At 46.2% G+C, this 16,694-nt stretch overlaps 1 protein-coding gene and 1 pseudogene across 1 annotated transcript; one reads left to right on the forward strand and one right to left on the reverse strand.

Moving 5' to 3' along the window:
• The first annotated feature begins 286 nt into the window (after positions 1-286).
• LOC101064430 (transcription initiation factor TFIID subunit 4-like) lies at positions 287-8,838 on the forward strand. The gene is made up of 17 exons (XM_011614443.2): positions 287-341; positions 605-669; positions 1,053-1,484; positions 1,591-1,712; positions 1,793-1,906; positions 3,567-3,686; positions 4,089-4,211; positions 4,484-4,573; positions 4,804-4,950; positions 5,465-5,594; positions 5,870-5,954; positions 6,044-6,204; positions 6,555-6,685; positions 6,836-6,964; positions 7,142-7,198; positions 8,061-8,168; positions 8,511-8,838. Exons 3-17 carry the CDS (start codon positions 1,061-1,063, stop codon positions 8,634-8,636), a joined length of 2,067 nt encoding a protein of 688 aa, XP_011612745.2. The 5' UTR covers positions 287-341; positions 605-669; positions 1,053-1,060; the 3' UTR covers positions 8,637-8,838.
• A 111-nt stretch (positions 8,839-8,949) lies between these two features.
• Positions 8,950-15,201, reverse strand: LOC101064654 (uncharacterized; annotated as a pseudogene).
• Between the last annotated feature and the right edge of the window lie 1,493 nt (positions 15,202-16,694).

Genomic DNA, 16,694 nt, shown 5'->3' on the forward strand with positions numbered 1-16,694 from the left:
TCTGTTCCTGAGAATTAACTGAAAGCCCAGACTAAAACTGGGCTGTAACTGCATGAAAGGCGGGTGAACACTTGAGGCATTCAAGACCAATCAAACAAACAGGAACGTTAAAAATATAATAAAGCACAGTTACGTGTTTTCCCCAAGTAAAAGTTTCAATGTACCGCTAATCCTTCGAAACATTGGTTAAAACAACAAAGAATCACCCGAAAGAAGTAGATTAAATATTCCACAAACAAGACATTTGTTTTGTTCGACTGTCGTTTTTTCCTGCGGATCTTAAACGCAGCAGCGCCTCAGCTGTTGACACGCGCCGGTGATGAGGCCCAATCACCTGGACGGTAAAACGATTTTATCACAATTAAACAAACGATAATTGTCGCCAATAATTCGCTGATGTGAATACTTGACGTCAGGTGGTTTCCAAGATAACCTAGTAAGGAAGCGAATAAACCCAGTTTTCAGTGTTTAGCGTGGTTTGTTGGTCTTAAAATCACATTGAAGTGCTGAGTTGAACTGAGTCAGGCCAGGCCATGCCGGGCTGGGCTAATGAATCTGCCCAGCAGAACAGGGGTTTGTGGGCCTAATGAGCTCTGCTGTGCAGGTGGGAAAGTCTTGCCAGAGTCAGCACACAGGTGAAACGCGAGGCTGGTTCCCAGGTCCCCACAGGCAGGTAATTCATATTATTTTGCGTTTCACTTACTTTAAAAAAAACCAAAAAAAAAATCCTTTTTGTTCTAAAAATATGAATGGTGACGCAACCTTTATTATGATTATTAGAGGAACTCTTCCATTTAATTTATCTCTGCAGTTAAGATTGAAGGCTTTATTTGTTTTTAATTTGCATATCTTTTAATATTAGTCTTGTATCATTGTATATTTATTTATAAATATAAATGTCTGAGGATTTCTGTGTTAACTGTGTCTAATTTATTCTGTTATGTTTTTAAAAAAAGTGAATTGGGCAACAACAGCCCCCTTTTTTTCAGTGTTCAAATGAAGGCTAGCTAAAGATGGATGGAATCTTTCTGTTACGAAGTTCTCCTCAATAGAGCCATCGATGGCAGATAAAGTGGGAGCTGAGCCGAAGAAGCTGGAGCCCCGTGGGGGGGCAACGGGTTTTGCCGACCCCTCCGTTCAGTTCAAGATCCTGCAGTTTCCAGCCAAATGTGCTGCTAAAGTGCTTCCTACTGTAGAGGCTCAGCCACCTTCAGCCGCTGCAGGCTCAGCACCAGGGCTGCAGACCACCTCTCCATCTATCGTGGTCATATCAAAGGCTGCTCCTCCTGCCGCGAGCACAAAAGGACAACCACAGATAACAAAAGCAGTTGTGAGCCAGGTGCCTTCCATGAACCAACTTACAACATTGGGAAGGACGGTGATGATCACTGTACCAAGGTCAGCAGCTCCTCAGGCTCTTGCTCTGACCCCTCAGATGCCTCAGTCTACTTCCTCCCACCAAGCCAATCTCCAGATCCCACCAGGTGAGCTGTGTGGGCCTCCATGTGTACTCTTATAATACATACACGTGCACTTTACCCAGCACTTGCTAGGACACAAATAAAGTTATTTTCATCTATTTTTTTACAGGAATGATATTGATCCGCAGTGAGAGTGGTCAGCTGATGTTGGTATCTCAGCAGGCTTTGACACAGACCCAGCGGGGACCTTCGAGTGTGAGCGGTCAAATGTCCAGAGTCCTGGGCCAGCAGGTGTGTGTCTGCTGCTTGTTGTTGACCGTTTAGTGCTGCTGAAGGTTTGTGACATCCTGTTTGTGCCCGCTGTCATTTAGGTGTCTGCAGCGGTTGCTAATAAAGGTGGTGAGCAGATGACGGTGCTTCGCATGGCTCTACCAGCCTCTTCCACTTTTCAGTCAACAGCAGTCCAGAAGAGTGCTGTTGTAAAGGTACCCGGTTAGTTTAAATCAAATCACATCAATCTTTATTTATATAGCGTCTTTTACAATCAAAATTGTTTCAAGGCGCTTTCCAGAATCCCAGGGCCTGACCCCAGACAAGCAACAGTGGCAAGGAAAAACTCCCCTTTAACAGGAAGAAACCTTGAGCAGGACCAGGCTCATGTAGGGGGACCCTCCTGCTGATGGCCGTCTGGGTAAAGAGAGAGGACAGGTAGAGGACAGGTAGAGGACAGGAGAGGAGAGAAGAGGACGGGCACAGAGCACAGAAACACATACAAAAATACACTATTTACGCGGCCGGCCGAGTGGGTCAGTGGGGCCGGAGGTCATCATGCAGCTCCGAAAACGGCGATACCTGTAAACGAATACAGAAGGGGGGGCGGGGAAGAAGCAGAAAAACTACACAAGAATCAGCATAACTAGTCTGCTTGATGAGGAGGAGAGGAGAGGAGAGGAGAGGAGAGGAGAGGAGAGGAGAGGAGAGGAGAGGAGAGGAGAGGAGAGGGGAAACCATGACCCAGTGGGGTGGGGGACAGAGGCCTGTCAGGTGATCATGTTTCCGGACCCCGGCAGCCTTGGCCTATAGCAGCATAGCTAAGATGTGACCTAATGATTAGACGACCCCCTAAGTATGATAATTTGTCTGTCTATAATAGTAACTGGAACTACAGAATTAGTAACAATAAGCTTTTTCAAAGAGTTAGGTTTTAAGTCTGATCTTAAAAGTAGAGATGGAGTCAGCCTCCCGTACCTGGACAGAGAGCTGGTTCCATAGCAGGGGGGCCTGGTAGCTAAATGCTCGGCCCCCCATTCTACTCCTAGAAACTCTGGGAACCACAAGTAGACCAGCATTCTGAGAGCAGAGCGGTCTATTGGGCTGGTGAGGTGTCACTAGCTCCTCCAGGTAGGATGGAGCTAGGCCTCTGAGTACCTTGTAGGTCAAAAGAAGGGTTTTAAAAAATATTCTAAATTTAACGGGCAGCCAATGAAGCGACGCCAGTACAGGAGTTATGTGATCTCTTTTGTCAATACCTGTCAGAACTCTGGCTGCAGCATTTTGGATCAGCTGGAGGCTTCTTAAAGAGTTGTTTGGACGCCCTGATAATAAAGAATTACAATAGTCCAGCCTGGAAGTAACAGATGCATGGACTAACATTTCAGCATCATGCCGCGTCAGTAGCTTCCTGATCTTTGTGATGTTCCTCAGGTGAAAATAGACACTTCTAGAGACTATTTTAATGTGTGAGTTAAAGCAGAGATTCTGGTCAAAAGTTACTCCTAGATTCCTCAGAGAGAGACTAGATGTTAATGAGATACCATCTAGAGTGATCATATGATCTAATCTATCCCTGAGAGGTTCAGGACCAAACACCATGACCTCAGTTTTTCCTGAGTTAAAAGCCTGTGGAGCATCAGTGCACCAGGCTGGATGACCTCCTCTCTGGCTAAAGCTTTTCTCCTAAAATAACAAGTTAAAGGGAATTTAGAAAACCACCTTCTTTGCTCTTTTACTGGCCTGATTGTGATTTTTTTTATTTTTTTTTATCAATGTGTTACAGATTAATCAGCGCAGGTCTCAAACATTGTATTTGAGGATTATTGTAGCAGATGTTGAACTGCTGTGACGTCCTTACTTTGTGGTGTTCAGGTGGTTGGTGTAGCTTCTAAAGCAGCGACCCAGAGTGAAGGGGCTGTTTCCAGTCAGGGGAACCTGCCTCCCCTTCAGACCACAGAAACGGCTAAAGAGCCGGCAGCCACGTTTAGTCCGGTAGGTGGAAGGTTCAGCTTCTTGGTCATTTTTGGGCATTTGGGGTTAAATGGGAAAACCACTATTCACTCCCCTCCTCCCCTGCTTCCATGTGTCCCTGCTTTCTCCTTCCTTCCTTCCTTCCTTCCTTCCTTCCTTCCTTCCTTCCTTCCTTCCTTCCACCATCCTCTGTCACTTCCTCCCTTACTTCCCTTGGCCTCTCCTTCCTTCCTCCCATACTTCCTTTTTCCCTTCCTACCTCTTTTCCCTCCCTTCCTGTCCTCCCTTCTTTCTTCATCCCTTCCTTCCTAGCTCCTCCTCATTTCCTTCCTTCCTTCCTTCCTTCCTTAGGGAGACTGCTGTTTTTCTTGTCCTGACTTAGCATTAACAAGGTGAAGGTTGTAAAAAGTTTTCCATTGACAGGAGACTCTGGAAAGTGTGAAGAAGTGCAAGAACTTCCTGGTAACTCTGATAAAGCTGGCATCAAGTGACTCCCAGGCTGCCAGCATGGCCAGCAACGTCAGAGGCCTGGTCAGGGCTCTGCTGGTATGCTTCCTTTTCAGTATCGACACCATCCTCCGCTGTGTTCAGCAGCTTATGATGGTTGTTGTGGGATGGCTCAGCCTTAGTACAATTCAAGGACATAATACTTCAATTTTTGAAGTGTTGTAAATATATCTTAAACAGTAACTTTATTTTAACATACTTGCTGCTCTATAATAATTATTTTATGTACAATTTCCCATCCTATTTTTGCTGTTTATTGTGATTTATTCTGATCTGTTTTTCAAAAAACAGATTGTTTGTTGTTCCTGCAGGAAGGGAAGATTGAAGCAGAACAGTTTACAGAGCGGCTTTATCAGGAATTAAAGTCCACACCCCAACCCTGCTTGGTGCCTTTCCTCAAGGTGATCAGTCAGGTTCCTCCTGAAAGATAAAAAATCTCTAAATGTGTGAAGTGATCAGAGATGCTGAAGTTTGGTGGCCAAAGCAAAGATGCTAAAAACATTCAGCAGTCATTCATCTGTATTTACTCCTGTTAGTGTTACGTAACTGTACAAATCTAACATTTACGATTTACCTTATAACACTGGTGGGACAATAATGTGACTTCATCTTCTTTCTTCGCTCCTGCTAGAAAAGTCTTCCTGCTGTTCGTCACCTGACTGTGGACCCACACCTATTTATTCAGCAGGCATCAGCTTTCACCCCCACCACCACCAACAGCCCGTCTCCCACCATCAAACAGTCCATCACCGATAAAAACCTCAGCACCACTCAGCAGGTCAGCAAACTTTAAAAAGGGAAAATATTAAGGACTGAAAGTAAAGCAGCTTCCATCCACCAGTCAGCTGGTGACAGAGCTGTCCTGGTCCAGCAGCTGCTGAGGAACCCTTGTTGACCACCTGGTTTCTGTGGGTTCTCTTGCTTTCTCATCTACGAGGAGTGTTTTGTTCCAGCACCTGATGGAGCATTGCTGACAAAATGTTCTCAATGTTAACAACGAAACATTTCTGTGAACCAAGAGCAACAGGACGAGCATACACACAGCAGAACGCTCTGCTAGCTTAGCTTAGTCTTTCTGTATATGCTACAGCATACTGTATAGCTGTCTGCTGTAGCTTACTGCTATATGTCACCAACTCGGTAATGAAGGTGTGTCCCATCTTATTGGAAATCAGGAAAATCACATTTTCAGTGGGCAACCATGATGAGATTAAAGTTGTTGACTATATATTAAAGATGTGTTTGGAACGCCCTTTTAGGAAGGTTGCTCAGTGTGTTTCCTTAAATGGCAGCTTGTGCAGCAGCCTGGAGGTGAAGCAGTGAAACCGAGGCCGACGTTGCCCCTGCTGGGGAATTCCACAGCTAAGAACAGCAGACTTGACTACAAAATCCCGGTGGCCCATTCAGGAAAACACCTGACAGGTAAATCTGTGGAACATGAGGGGCCGTAATCTAGAAATCCACCCCTTCCTGTCTGCTACATCAGTTCGCATGTATACAGCCATTTCAATGTTTGGGTCCAAGACCAATGAGTTGATTCCAAAGGTGGATTCTGGCTTTTCAGTTCTTATTTCTTACCTGTTTGGTTTCAGTCATTTATAATCAATAGTTTTACAGTGTAACTGCTTTCAGCAGATTTCTCCAGGTGATTTTTTTTTTTTTTTTTTTTTTTTTTTATTGTCTTGGTTGTTTTCAAGGAACTTTTCCAATGAAGCTACCTTTGCGTCAGGATGCTTCTCAGATGACAACTCCTGCATTTCGAGACGGTTTTGGAACCTACAGGTATATATTCTTCTCTCTCCAATCTCATCAAGTTTCTCAGTTTTATCACGGATCTCCGAGCTTCCCTCACTTTCATGTGTGTTTCCCAGAGAAGATGATGACATTAATGATGTGGCCTCCATGGCTGGAGTGAATTTGGGGGAGGAGAATGCGCAGATATTGACCAGCATGGTGGGCTCTGTGGTTCAGTCGTGCCATGATCAACTCTTTCTCTCTCCAAACCTGCTGCTCAGCCAAATCCTTCATGCAGGTACAAATGATGCCATTTCAGGAAAACTGCATTTTAGTAGCCAGACCCTTTGCTGTGGCAGCTCTGGAGTCCTCCTCTTCCATGACCTGATTAGTCCAACTGATGTGGGCAGTTCCACTGATTGGACTGGAGCTGGATGGACATGTGGCTCTTTGACTAAGGTCTCATGACGAGACATGTCTGCTGTTGTGTGTGTTGTTTTTAATCATCCTTCCCTCCTAAAGTTACTGTCTCCGAGATTCTCCACAATAAACAGACTAGTCACTGTGGTTTATCAGTTCATGTACCTGATCGGCTGTGTTGTTGTGTCACATATAGACGTGTCTGCTGTTGTGTGTGTTCTGAGCTAGGACGTCCACTGGGGGTAACTGATGTGTCCCCAGACGTGGTCGCCCTGATTTCTCACGCAACCCAGGAAAGACTGCATGGGCTGGTCCTGAGGCTGACTGTTCTGGCTGGACATCGCAAGGCCGCTGTGAAGGTACAGCTGTAATCCTGCTAATCTGTAATGAGCCAGCCATGATGGCCTGACCTGCAGCTCTGGCGCCACCACCACCTCCACAGCTGAAGAGTCCAGAGTTCTGCCGCGTCGGCCGTGGAAGCCTTGACCTTTTGTTTCTGTCTCTCTCAGCAGGAGGGCCCGTGGCACACCAAGGTGAGCGATGTACGCTCCCAACTCCGCTTTCTGGAGGAAGTGGAGACATTAAAGAAGAAAAGAAATGATGAAGAAGAGAGAGAGCGGCTGCTGCTCTTGGCCAGAGTAAACTGGACTCAAAGACTTCCTTAAATGAATGTGATGATGTGTTTTAAGCTCGTTATGTCCCTGAAGAAAGGTGGTGTTTTTGTCTGTGTGGCTCAGGGAGCCGGTTTATCGCAGGTGTTTGTCCCCAAGCAGTTTTTCCTCTTATACCAAACGAGCATGTGTCTTTGCCCACAGAGTCGCTCCCACAGTGAGGATCCTCAGCATCAGCAGCTGAAGCAAAGAGCTAAAGAGGTGTGTCAGTCTGTTTCACATCCAGAACAAACGTCTTTGGTTGTCAGCGCCCCTACTGAACGGTTTACAAAGCTTTAAATCCTGGCTGTCCAAATGTGCTGCTATGACAGTGTTTTACACCCGGTTGACTCTCCACCTTTGACATAATCTGTTCATGTTCCCACCGTCCTGTCTGCGAGACCGCCTTATTCTTCATGTATGACCACACATCTATGGTAGAAAGTCTCTTCTACAGTAGTAAACTACACAATTGTGTCCCCACCTGCTGCCTCACAGTTGCTGCGAGCCTTTACTGGTTGTTGACTGGTCCCAGTTAGACAGTGAATTCAGTTTAATAGTGAGTGAAGGGGGGATCATAAACCAAAATCTGATGACATCCTTTTAGATCTTTTCAGGGTTGAGAAAAACATCAGTTTGGATCCACAACCTCTGATCCAAGACAGCAAAATGCTGATGAACACATAGTCAAACATTAAACACTATTGAAAGCAAATGATGTCATTAACCTGCAGTAGATACTAACAGCTATTGGCCTTCAGACCGGATCCAACCTTGTTATCGAACATTGAATGGTGAACGTGACCCAGGTCTCCAGGTCCATGAGTCTGTCCAGTTGATTTGAGATGCTTGACAAGTTTTTTCTGGGTTTATTGGTAATCCATTAAAAACACCAACACAGAGAAACCTCACTTAGTGTTTTAGTGTTCAGTGTTTAAAGCTCAGGTTGATGATCTGGCAACAACTTATATTCTCTTGACCAAGAGCCAGTTGGCTAAACACCAAAGTTTAGCTGTCTGGACTGGTTCTGTCCCAGCAAATACAGTGTGCTTCAGTTATTTCTAACTGTTAATCTTGTTTACAGTTACAGCAAATAGAAGAAGCTCAGATGCAGAAGAGGGAAGCCAACCTGACCGCTCTGGCTGCTATTGGACCTCGCAGGAAGAGGCCACTGGAGCAGCCTGAAAGCCAGGTCATTTTAATCTTCATAAATCCAGCAGCATGCAGTCAGCCCAGGAACCCATGACAGCCATGTCTACAGGCTGCATTCTGAATTTTAACCGGCGACATTTACATCATCTTTTAGAAATTGATGGCAGAAAATGCCTGATTTAGCTTGATGCTCACGTTTGCTGCTGCTTATTGCAGAGTCTCCACAGACATCGTCCGTAGATACCAGAGTTTGGTCTCAGTACAGAACTGTGTGTGTGTGTGTGTGTGTGTGTGTGTGTGTGTGTGTGTGTGTGTGTGTGTGTGTGTGTGTGTGTGTGTGTGTGTGTGTGTGTGTGTGTGTGTGTGTGTGTGTGTGTCTCAGGTGGCTGTGCTGCCCAGACCGGGGCTTCAAAGGGGGACTAGGATCACACTAAGGGACCTGCTGCTGTGTATGGAGCTGGACCCATTTCTGTGCCACTCGCTCCTCCTGTACAAAGCGATGCTGTAACTTCCTCACCAAAGGGACTGAATTTGCTCTGTGTTGTTTATCTTTAAGTTTTCTTTAAGCTTTCTTATTTAATTCGTGTAAAAAAGTTTTTTCATGGTTAATTTGAAATGGCCAAAAAGGGCTGTCATGTCCTATGGTCCCCAGGTGGGTCAGTGTTACTTCATTGTGGTTGTGGCCAATAAAATAATTGAGTTGTACCATATTTGTGAGGGGTTTTATAAGCTTTGTGGCTCCACAGATGAGACGGCAGCACCAGCCTGGAGAGGAGCTAATGTTGGTCAGCCGGTCATGAATCCTGAGGGTCCTACCTTTATGTTCAATCCATAAGGACCTGGGATGTGATGGTGGTTTGACATAAATAATATTGATGTGCTGTTGCACAGATATTCATGTCCAGTCTGTTACACCTTCCATTCACTGGTGCTGTACCTAAATCTTTGAGGTCAGGATGGGTCTCAGTCGGCTCTGCTGCAGTATTTCTATCTTCCTTCTTTACATCTTTGTTACCGAATCGGAACTCCTGATTCTGATGGCTGAAAGGAAATATCTGGGCTTTCTGGACTGAGCAGCTTTGTCAAGGCTAAACTTGAATCCAAAGCTGACCACCTAACCTCTCCTGCAGGCTTCAGACACCCATTAACACAAATATGCTTTTTTTATTAAAAACATTGCTTTGAAGATGATTGTTTTAGCAGGTTCAGTTCAGGAAAAACAACACACAAACACTGATTTTTATATAAATGATACAGTGCAGGAGCTTTATCTTTGTGTATCAAACCATTGAAATCAGGAGGATTTATGGAGTAGATTGAAACTGTGCAGCTCTGTTTTAGATCTGTTTCACATATCTGGATCAGTGGGTTGAACTGTCACCAAGGAGATTTAACAATGAAGTTTAACTCATGAAACAGGCTAAATGTTGACGACCGTTGCCATGGTGCTGGGCTGATGGCACCAGTCTTGGAAAGTGCTCTGAGAGGTCAGAAATGAGTCAAATCTGCTGTATAAATAGTCCATTTACCTCCATCCACCATCTTCTGTCTCCAGAGCCTTCTTTATGATTGTAGAATAAAGGTTTAGAATCTAAACCTTAACTTACCTAATTTAGGATTAACTTGCCTTCTATCTAAACTTTAGATAGATGGCAAGTTAATCCTGGGGAAATATGCAGGTCTTAATGGCCCCTCTGAACCAAAAGCCTTGACAGGTGGGCGATGATGTCAACTGTATTTTGGTGTTAATACGATAGTGTTACGATATTCCAGCGGATTTCATCAATGATCCCACCAAAGCCATCGTTTTGGTTCACTCTCATGGACTTATTCAGAAGGACATTTTCTATCAGCCTGTGGAGTCAGAAGTTCCCACGATTCTCAGTCTGAAGGGAGCAAGTGTCCAAGAACATGCTAGATGGTGAAATCTCACCTGTTGGCAACATGTTTGCTGATTTCCTGCATAAATCGAGAGTATCAGCAGTGACTCTTTTATTAAACAATCCCTTCTCAAAATCAGAATTATAAAACGCTCTCGGAAATATTTACAATTCTAATAGTAAATCAATATAATGTGATTTTTCTCTAAGAATTCCGATTTGAGGAAACGTCCCAACATTTCTTGGCATTTGCTGTAATTTCCTGCTGCTGAGTTGTTGCAGTAATTCTTTTACATTGACATCTAACTGTGTCCTAAAATATTTGCACTGTGAAGCCAGAACATTTGTTTTCTGCTCAGCAGAGATTTAAATTTGTGGTCTCAATTCGCACAGTTGGCTGCTTCCTGCTAGAACTCCTCTCAGCGGTGTATGTAGGAATATAAGGTCCTGTCCCGGACAATGGTCCCACTCTGGAATCATCCCTGATGTTGGCAAACGCCACCCAGGTTAGAGCTGAGCAGCACAGTTCAATGAGCTGATGTTGACAACCGCAATGTTTCACACGTCTTCATTGAGTTCACCGGGACAATCCTCGGCTCCTCCTTGATGGGGCCAGAGCTTGGGGCTGTTTGCTGCCTCTGCCCTCCCTCTGCAGAATGTATTCCCTAAACTGGGATGAGTCACCCCCACCACCACATGAGCATGTGATCCAGAGCCGCTCTGCTGAAATCGCTCTAAAACCTTGCAGGCGCACAAAGAAAAGAGACAAAATCACAGGTGTGACACCAACACACCCAACGAGAGGAAGGTCTCTGCTGAGGCGTCGTCTACCTGCACAGAGTTCAGGAGGCAGCAGCCACTGAGCGGGAAGCGACTGATGTGTGTGGAGTTCAGGGGAGGCAGAGAGGACGTCTCTGACTTCTGGGAAAACCTCTTCGATCACCGCGTGCTGGCGCGCTCACACTGACCCTCTCACCCAGCTCTGGAGCCACGTGAACGACAACACACTCTGGACCACGATTGTCCGCATTCCCCGCTCCGTTCTCCAGTGCTCCACTGGGACTAGCAGAGGAGTCAGCTGGAAGAAACGGGCCTCCTCATACAGCAAGGAGAACTCCTGCAGAGGAACAAGAACCAACACAACATTCACAGCAGTACGGTGAGAAGATCTGTATCATAGCCTGGTGCTCATGGCCCATCCTCATGCTTTCACCCCCCCTGCAGTCACCCCCAGAGCTGAGGAAACCCTGACAGGAACACATCAGCATCACAGTCAATAATGGGTGCAAGGAAGAGAGCGGATTATATGCTTCAAACTATAACTGTGACATTACCTGATGAGAACTCTAGACACTCACTTTGAAGTCATCAGGGATGAGAAGCTTCGGACGTCCTCAGGAAATTCAGTATGTAACGGAACATGTGACCATCTCGATCTATGAAGTAATGCTGCTTCAGTCTATCCAGCACTATGGGCTCTGTTCCGTCAAAGAGACGACTGATTCTGTCCCAAATGAGGGAAAAAAACAAACCCATATATGTATACTGTATGTATGTATGTATTTACAGAAAAGCCACTTGCAGCTCCCACCTGACCACACGCATATGTACACTATACAAAATCTTAATGCCTGTTAAAAATTGCTTTTCCACTGTTGGAATCTCAAGAAGGTTTCAAGTTGCTCTTCAAAACCACTTTGAAGCTTCATTTAGAACCTTCTTCCAGATCCAAGTCTTCAATGCAAATTCTTTCAATTTGTGTGGTCCCCAACTGCCCCGTTTTGGGACTCTCACCGTGACTCCGGGTACTTTGTGAGCGTGCCCAGGCTGCTGGTGTACATTTGTCCTCCCACGTCAATGTGGACGGGTGCATTCGATTTGCTGAGCTTGGCTGGTGTCGGGATCCCTCCAGAGCCCAGAGGGACCCACAGATGCTGCTGCTGCTGTCCTGGGTGCATCAGGAAAAACACCCAGAGAGCATTAGTACGAGCTGCTCTACACCCATTATTTCAACTGTCTCCAGATTTTGTGTGTATGTGTGTTACTTTGATGGTCATTTGAGGCTGTCTATACCAATAACCTCAAATTAATTAACATTGTAATAACATTTTGACTGGATCAGTTATTTGAGATGCAAAGAATCATTGGAACTGTATTGAGAGCTGCTTATAGACAGAATAAATGCGCAACAAGGACACATTTTAATGTAAAACTTGTAGAGAGACTGTAATCTCATCAATGCTTTCCTAAATTAATATTTGGATTTATATTAAAATGAACGCATATGGTCTTGTTCACATTGCATTTTGATCATCACAGGAACTTATTTATAGTTAGAAATCTGATTTATCTAATTCAATTTAAGGGAAAAAAGCATAAAATAAATTAACATTGTTTGACTGTTTACTAAAGTTAGTGTGAGTGTGCCCTACCGGCCAGTGTAGTCCACTGCAGGAGGATATCAAGTGGAGTGAGATTAACTATTCAGTCTTTGAGCTTTAGTACTTGGAATAATCTCTGTTTTCAACTCAATCTTTGTTGCTCCTGAGTGGCAGCCTGGTCTCCAACATGATTCCTGCATAAGTTAGTTTAGTTTAATGCTTCAGAGTTTTGTGCTGAAGTCAGTTAAAACCATGTAGAGCTCTGAAGAAGAGAGATCCAACAGTAGAGAGAAAAGCACAGGACTAGAGAAGAGTAGCTGGAGATGCCTGACAGAAAACCTCCCTAGGTGTCATGTGAGGGAAGCCCCAGTGTCTGAGGGCTTCATCAGAGGCTTTGTTACATTTTAAAGCTGTTCTCAGACTCAGCAAGGAGACCACTAGGAGGAACACCTGCTTGTACATCCCAGGGTAGAATATGACGAGCTTCTCTAGATACCCATGTACAGGTATCGCCGACCTCATTACCTCATAGCTGTGCACTGACCTCTGACCCCGGTGACCAAACCATCTCTTACAGCTTGTTGTCATTAATGTATTTCCATCATCTACACCTATTCTCTCCTCTACCTGTCCCCCCCTTCTCCTCCCCCTCTACCCCAGCTGACCATCAGCAGGAGGGCCTACCCCCCCATTCACCCCACCCCCAATATCCTGTCCTGCTCAAGGTTTTTTCCTGTTAAAGGGGAGTTTTCCTTGCCACTGTTGCTTGTCTGGGGTTAGGCCCTGGGATTCTGGATAGGGTCTGTAGACAACCGTGATTGTAACAGACGCTGATAAATAAAGATGATTTGATTAGAGTGATTTGAGTTTTGGTGCAGGTGTCTTTAAGGCGGACTAATGTTAGCAATCATGATACATCACTGAGGGCCGCAGTAGCTCCTCTAGAAGAATTCATGATGGGTTCTAACACCAGAGGTCCTGAAAAGGTCTTTAAACAATGTCTCATGCTACTGTTTTTGAACCAGAGCAGGAGAGGTGACCAGGCCCCTTTGTGTTCATCCACATGGAGACTAATGTGGCACTATCTACCCTACTGTTTTATAAAAGTATATAAAAGATTAAGGTGGTTATTTAAGCTATTATTCTGCACTAAAATGATCAAAAACACAAGAAGCTAATTATTTATGGTGAATTCAAAATGCGGATATCTACATTAAAATAAAATCCATGATGTCATCAGAGAAGTTTGACAGAATTTACACATTTTGAAGATTGCTTCACCAGCTGGGTACCGGAACCTGTTACCTGGGTGAGACACGACCCTGCGGATGGTTTACGGGGCTTGGTTCCCTCTGAACCGGCTCCATTAGCTCCTCGTCCTGCTCAGCGTTGTGCCCGTGCGCATGCACATCTTCTTCACCTGCGGAGCCCCCGAGTCCTCCTCTGTGCTTCTCGATGATGGGCGGCTTCACGTCATCCAGGTGGACTCTCGCGGGCTCAGATGTGAGATGACACACTTTCCGACCCTTGACCTTTTCCAGGTCGACGTAGAGCGTCGCTGTCTGTCTGTCTGCGGCGCCCCGATGCAGTTGAGCGTTGCTATGGAGACGGCGCCGATGGCAGTGGTTGGTGTAGGTCTTGGACAGTTTGGCGGAGCGCGAGAGATCTGCATCCCTCGTGCCCAGCAGGTTCTTCTCCGATGGCTTTGTTCTCGTACCACGTCAGGTCGCTCGTGCAGCAGTGGTCTCGCGGGCGCTGGAAAACGCCCGACACGACGGGTTCCGTTTGGACACGTAGCGGACGAAGCTGGCGTAAGGACACAGCTCGGTGCCCGTTTCATACATACGCGGCAGCGTCTCCTCCTCCGCGTCGGGCGCTTCTTGGTCCAGAGGGGCGGAGCGAGACTTGTGATACGGACCAAGAGCCGTAAAATACACGAACTTTCGTCCGTCTCGTCCACGGCCAGGCCGAACGAGTCCTCCTGCAACTCCCGCTGGTTTCTCCCGGCCCCTGGTGCAGAAGTACATACAAATTTCGAACCACACTTTGTTCAGCAGTCCGTATGGGGTGTTTGTGTCGAAGACGGACGACTCGTAAAGTTTCCGCAGGTCCGATCTCGTAATGGCTTGTTTCTGCACCACCGGACCGGCGCCCTGCCCTCCAGTCTGCGTATAAAAACCGCTGCCAGGGCCAAGTTGGCGGCTCCGCAGCTCCGGGTCCTTGGTGAGGTCTTAAGGTGCGACAATAGGGCGGCTCGTTCAGGTACCATGTTCAGGGAGCTCCTGATACTGATCAAAGAGGGACTGCTGTACAATTGTCCACTTTTGGAGCGCGCCTCTGCGTAAAAGGAGCGCAAAACGTCGCAGAGCGCGTCCTTGTCCAGAGTTTCAAAGTCCGACTTTGTGCTTTCTCACTGAGGTACTCTCTGAAGATTCGCACTGCGTACCGTGTGGGCCAGGCGTGTGTTTTCGCTCAGCTGGTTCCGCTCTGGCCGCTGAGCTCTTCCTCTAGCTGCTACTCCAGCTCAGCAGAGATGTTGCCACTCAACGGGTCCGCCTCCCCCTCCTCCTCCCGTCGGTCCATACTCCGCATATGGACCGCTGGCATCTCACGGAACCACTGGAGTCCAGCAACGCACTCCCTGACTCCCAGTCCAGCTCCACAGCGTCTGTGTCGGACTCCTCACCCTCCTCATCTCCGGTGATCTGCACCTCTGAATGTCATCCTCCTCATGGTGCTCCTCAGGCTCGGTCCTCTCGGGGCGATTCATCTGCTCCTGTTTTGCGTCTCCGCTGCCAGGCATTCTCGCCATATTGCCGGTCTGTGTAACAGTCCTCCGCAGTGCGCATGCGCGGTATTGGACCGCAGCGCTGAAAGCTTTTTAGCGTTTGAGTGACCTTCAGCCGTGCACGCGCTGCTTAAGGTAAAGAAACAGCGCGAGCAGAGGAAATTTGGAAGCTCGTGCCCGTGAAAAGGCCAGCATCACACTGAGGATCGACCAGCAGGAACTAGCTGGGATCAGAAAGAGACCTGCAGGGGCGAGCAGGGATCCACCAAGTCCAGCAGACCTGCAGAGCCCAGCAGGGGCCAGCAGGGACTCGCAGAGGCCAGCAGGGACCGGCAAAGTCCAGCAGACCTGCAGAGCCTAACAGCGACCAGCAGAGACTGTCAGCTCCAGAAGAGACCTGCAGGGACCAGCAGGGACTGGGACAGATATGATCTCCAGCTCTGACAGGCCATAACATCCAGCTGGGTTTAGACAGCCAACAGTTACCAACATCATAGTCACATAAAACGCTGTCGGGGCAGCACAGCCACCTGAGACACACACACACACACACACACACACACACACACACACACACACACACACACACACACACACACACAGATGTGCTCTCCTCTAAATTGGATCATTTAAAATGGAACTGATTCATCTGACATTAGATCAGTGGTAACTGTAAGGAGAAGTGATATAAACACGCATCATGATCAAATCTAGAATATTGTTTTTCCTCATCCAGCAAAAATAAAAGAATCACTGAATTTTCTGCTGTTCATATCACCATTTTGAAGTGGACGACCAAGAATCTGAGCAGATCCCAGCATCTTCTGGACATACTTCAGGAATTTTGCTTCTGCTTTTAGCTGTTGAGTCTGATTCTTCAGTAACACGTTAAAATACTAAAGGTCCATCATCAAGGCCAGCAAGCGTTTTGTTGCAGAAAATTTGATGACCAACATTCATGAGGTGTGGTTTTAGCAAAGACAAGGTGGAGACACAGCAGAGAAAGGGAAGGTTCCTGTTCAGAGCTTGACAATAATTTAAAACTTCAAGAATCCACAGACCATAGATGCTTCAGGTTACCATGGTGACAAAGTCTAGGGGTGGAAATGCTCCTTTTTAACTGGATCTCCTTCACGCGCTGCAACCCAGTCAGCACCAATTGAGCCTTCCTTCTGTATCCTTGCTGTTTGGCGTCTCAACAATATTCTAGATTTGATCATACATACATACATACATACATCAACATACATGGAAAAATAAATCGATTTAATCTGATTTCCCTCAACTAACTGTTTTGAAAACCTCAATAGTTTAGCATGCAGTAGCGCCGATCATCCCAAAGAGGAGACAAATACCCATAGCAACCTCCTGCTCATTGTCACAATTATTAGAAATAAAGGAAATATTCCAAATCTACTTTGTCACAATAGCAAACATTTTTTGCCTTATTGTCTATAGATAAACATGCACCAAAACCGCCCTTCACAATAATACATCATCAAAATAAAAAGACATCA

The sequence above is a fragment of the Takifugu rubripes genome, chromosome 20 (genome assembly GCF_901000725.2).
Source record: "Takifugu rubripes chromosome 20, fTakRub1.2, whole genome shotgun sequence".
Lineage (NCBI taxonomy): Eukaryota > Metazoa > Chordata > Actinopteri > Tetraodontiformes > Tetraodontidae > Takifugu > Takifugu rubripes.

Bases quoted from the DNA above. Each gene is read 5' to 3' on its own strand.
- LOC101064430 (XM_011614443.2), top strand. From the start codon at position 1,061: ATGGCAGATAAAGTGGGAGCTGAGCCGAAGAAGCTGGAGCCCCGTGGG. The intron at 3,687-4,088 runs GTAGGTGGAAGG...TTCCATTGACAG, and splicing joins CGGCAGCCACGTTTAGTCCG to GAGACTCTGGAAAGTGTGAA. The intron at 7,199-8,060 runs GTGTGTCAGTCT...TCTTGTTTACAG, and splicing joins TGAAGCAAAGAGCTAAAGAG to TTACAGCAAATAGAAGAAGC.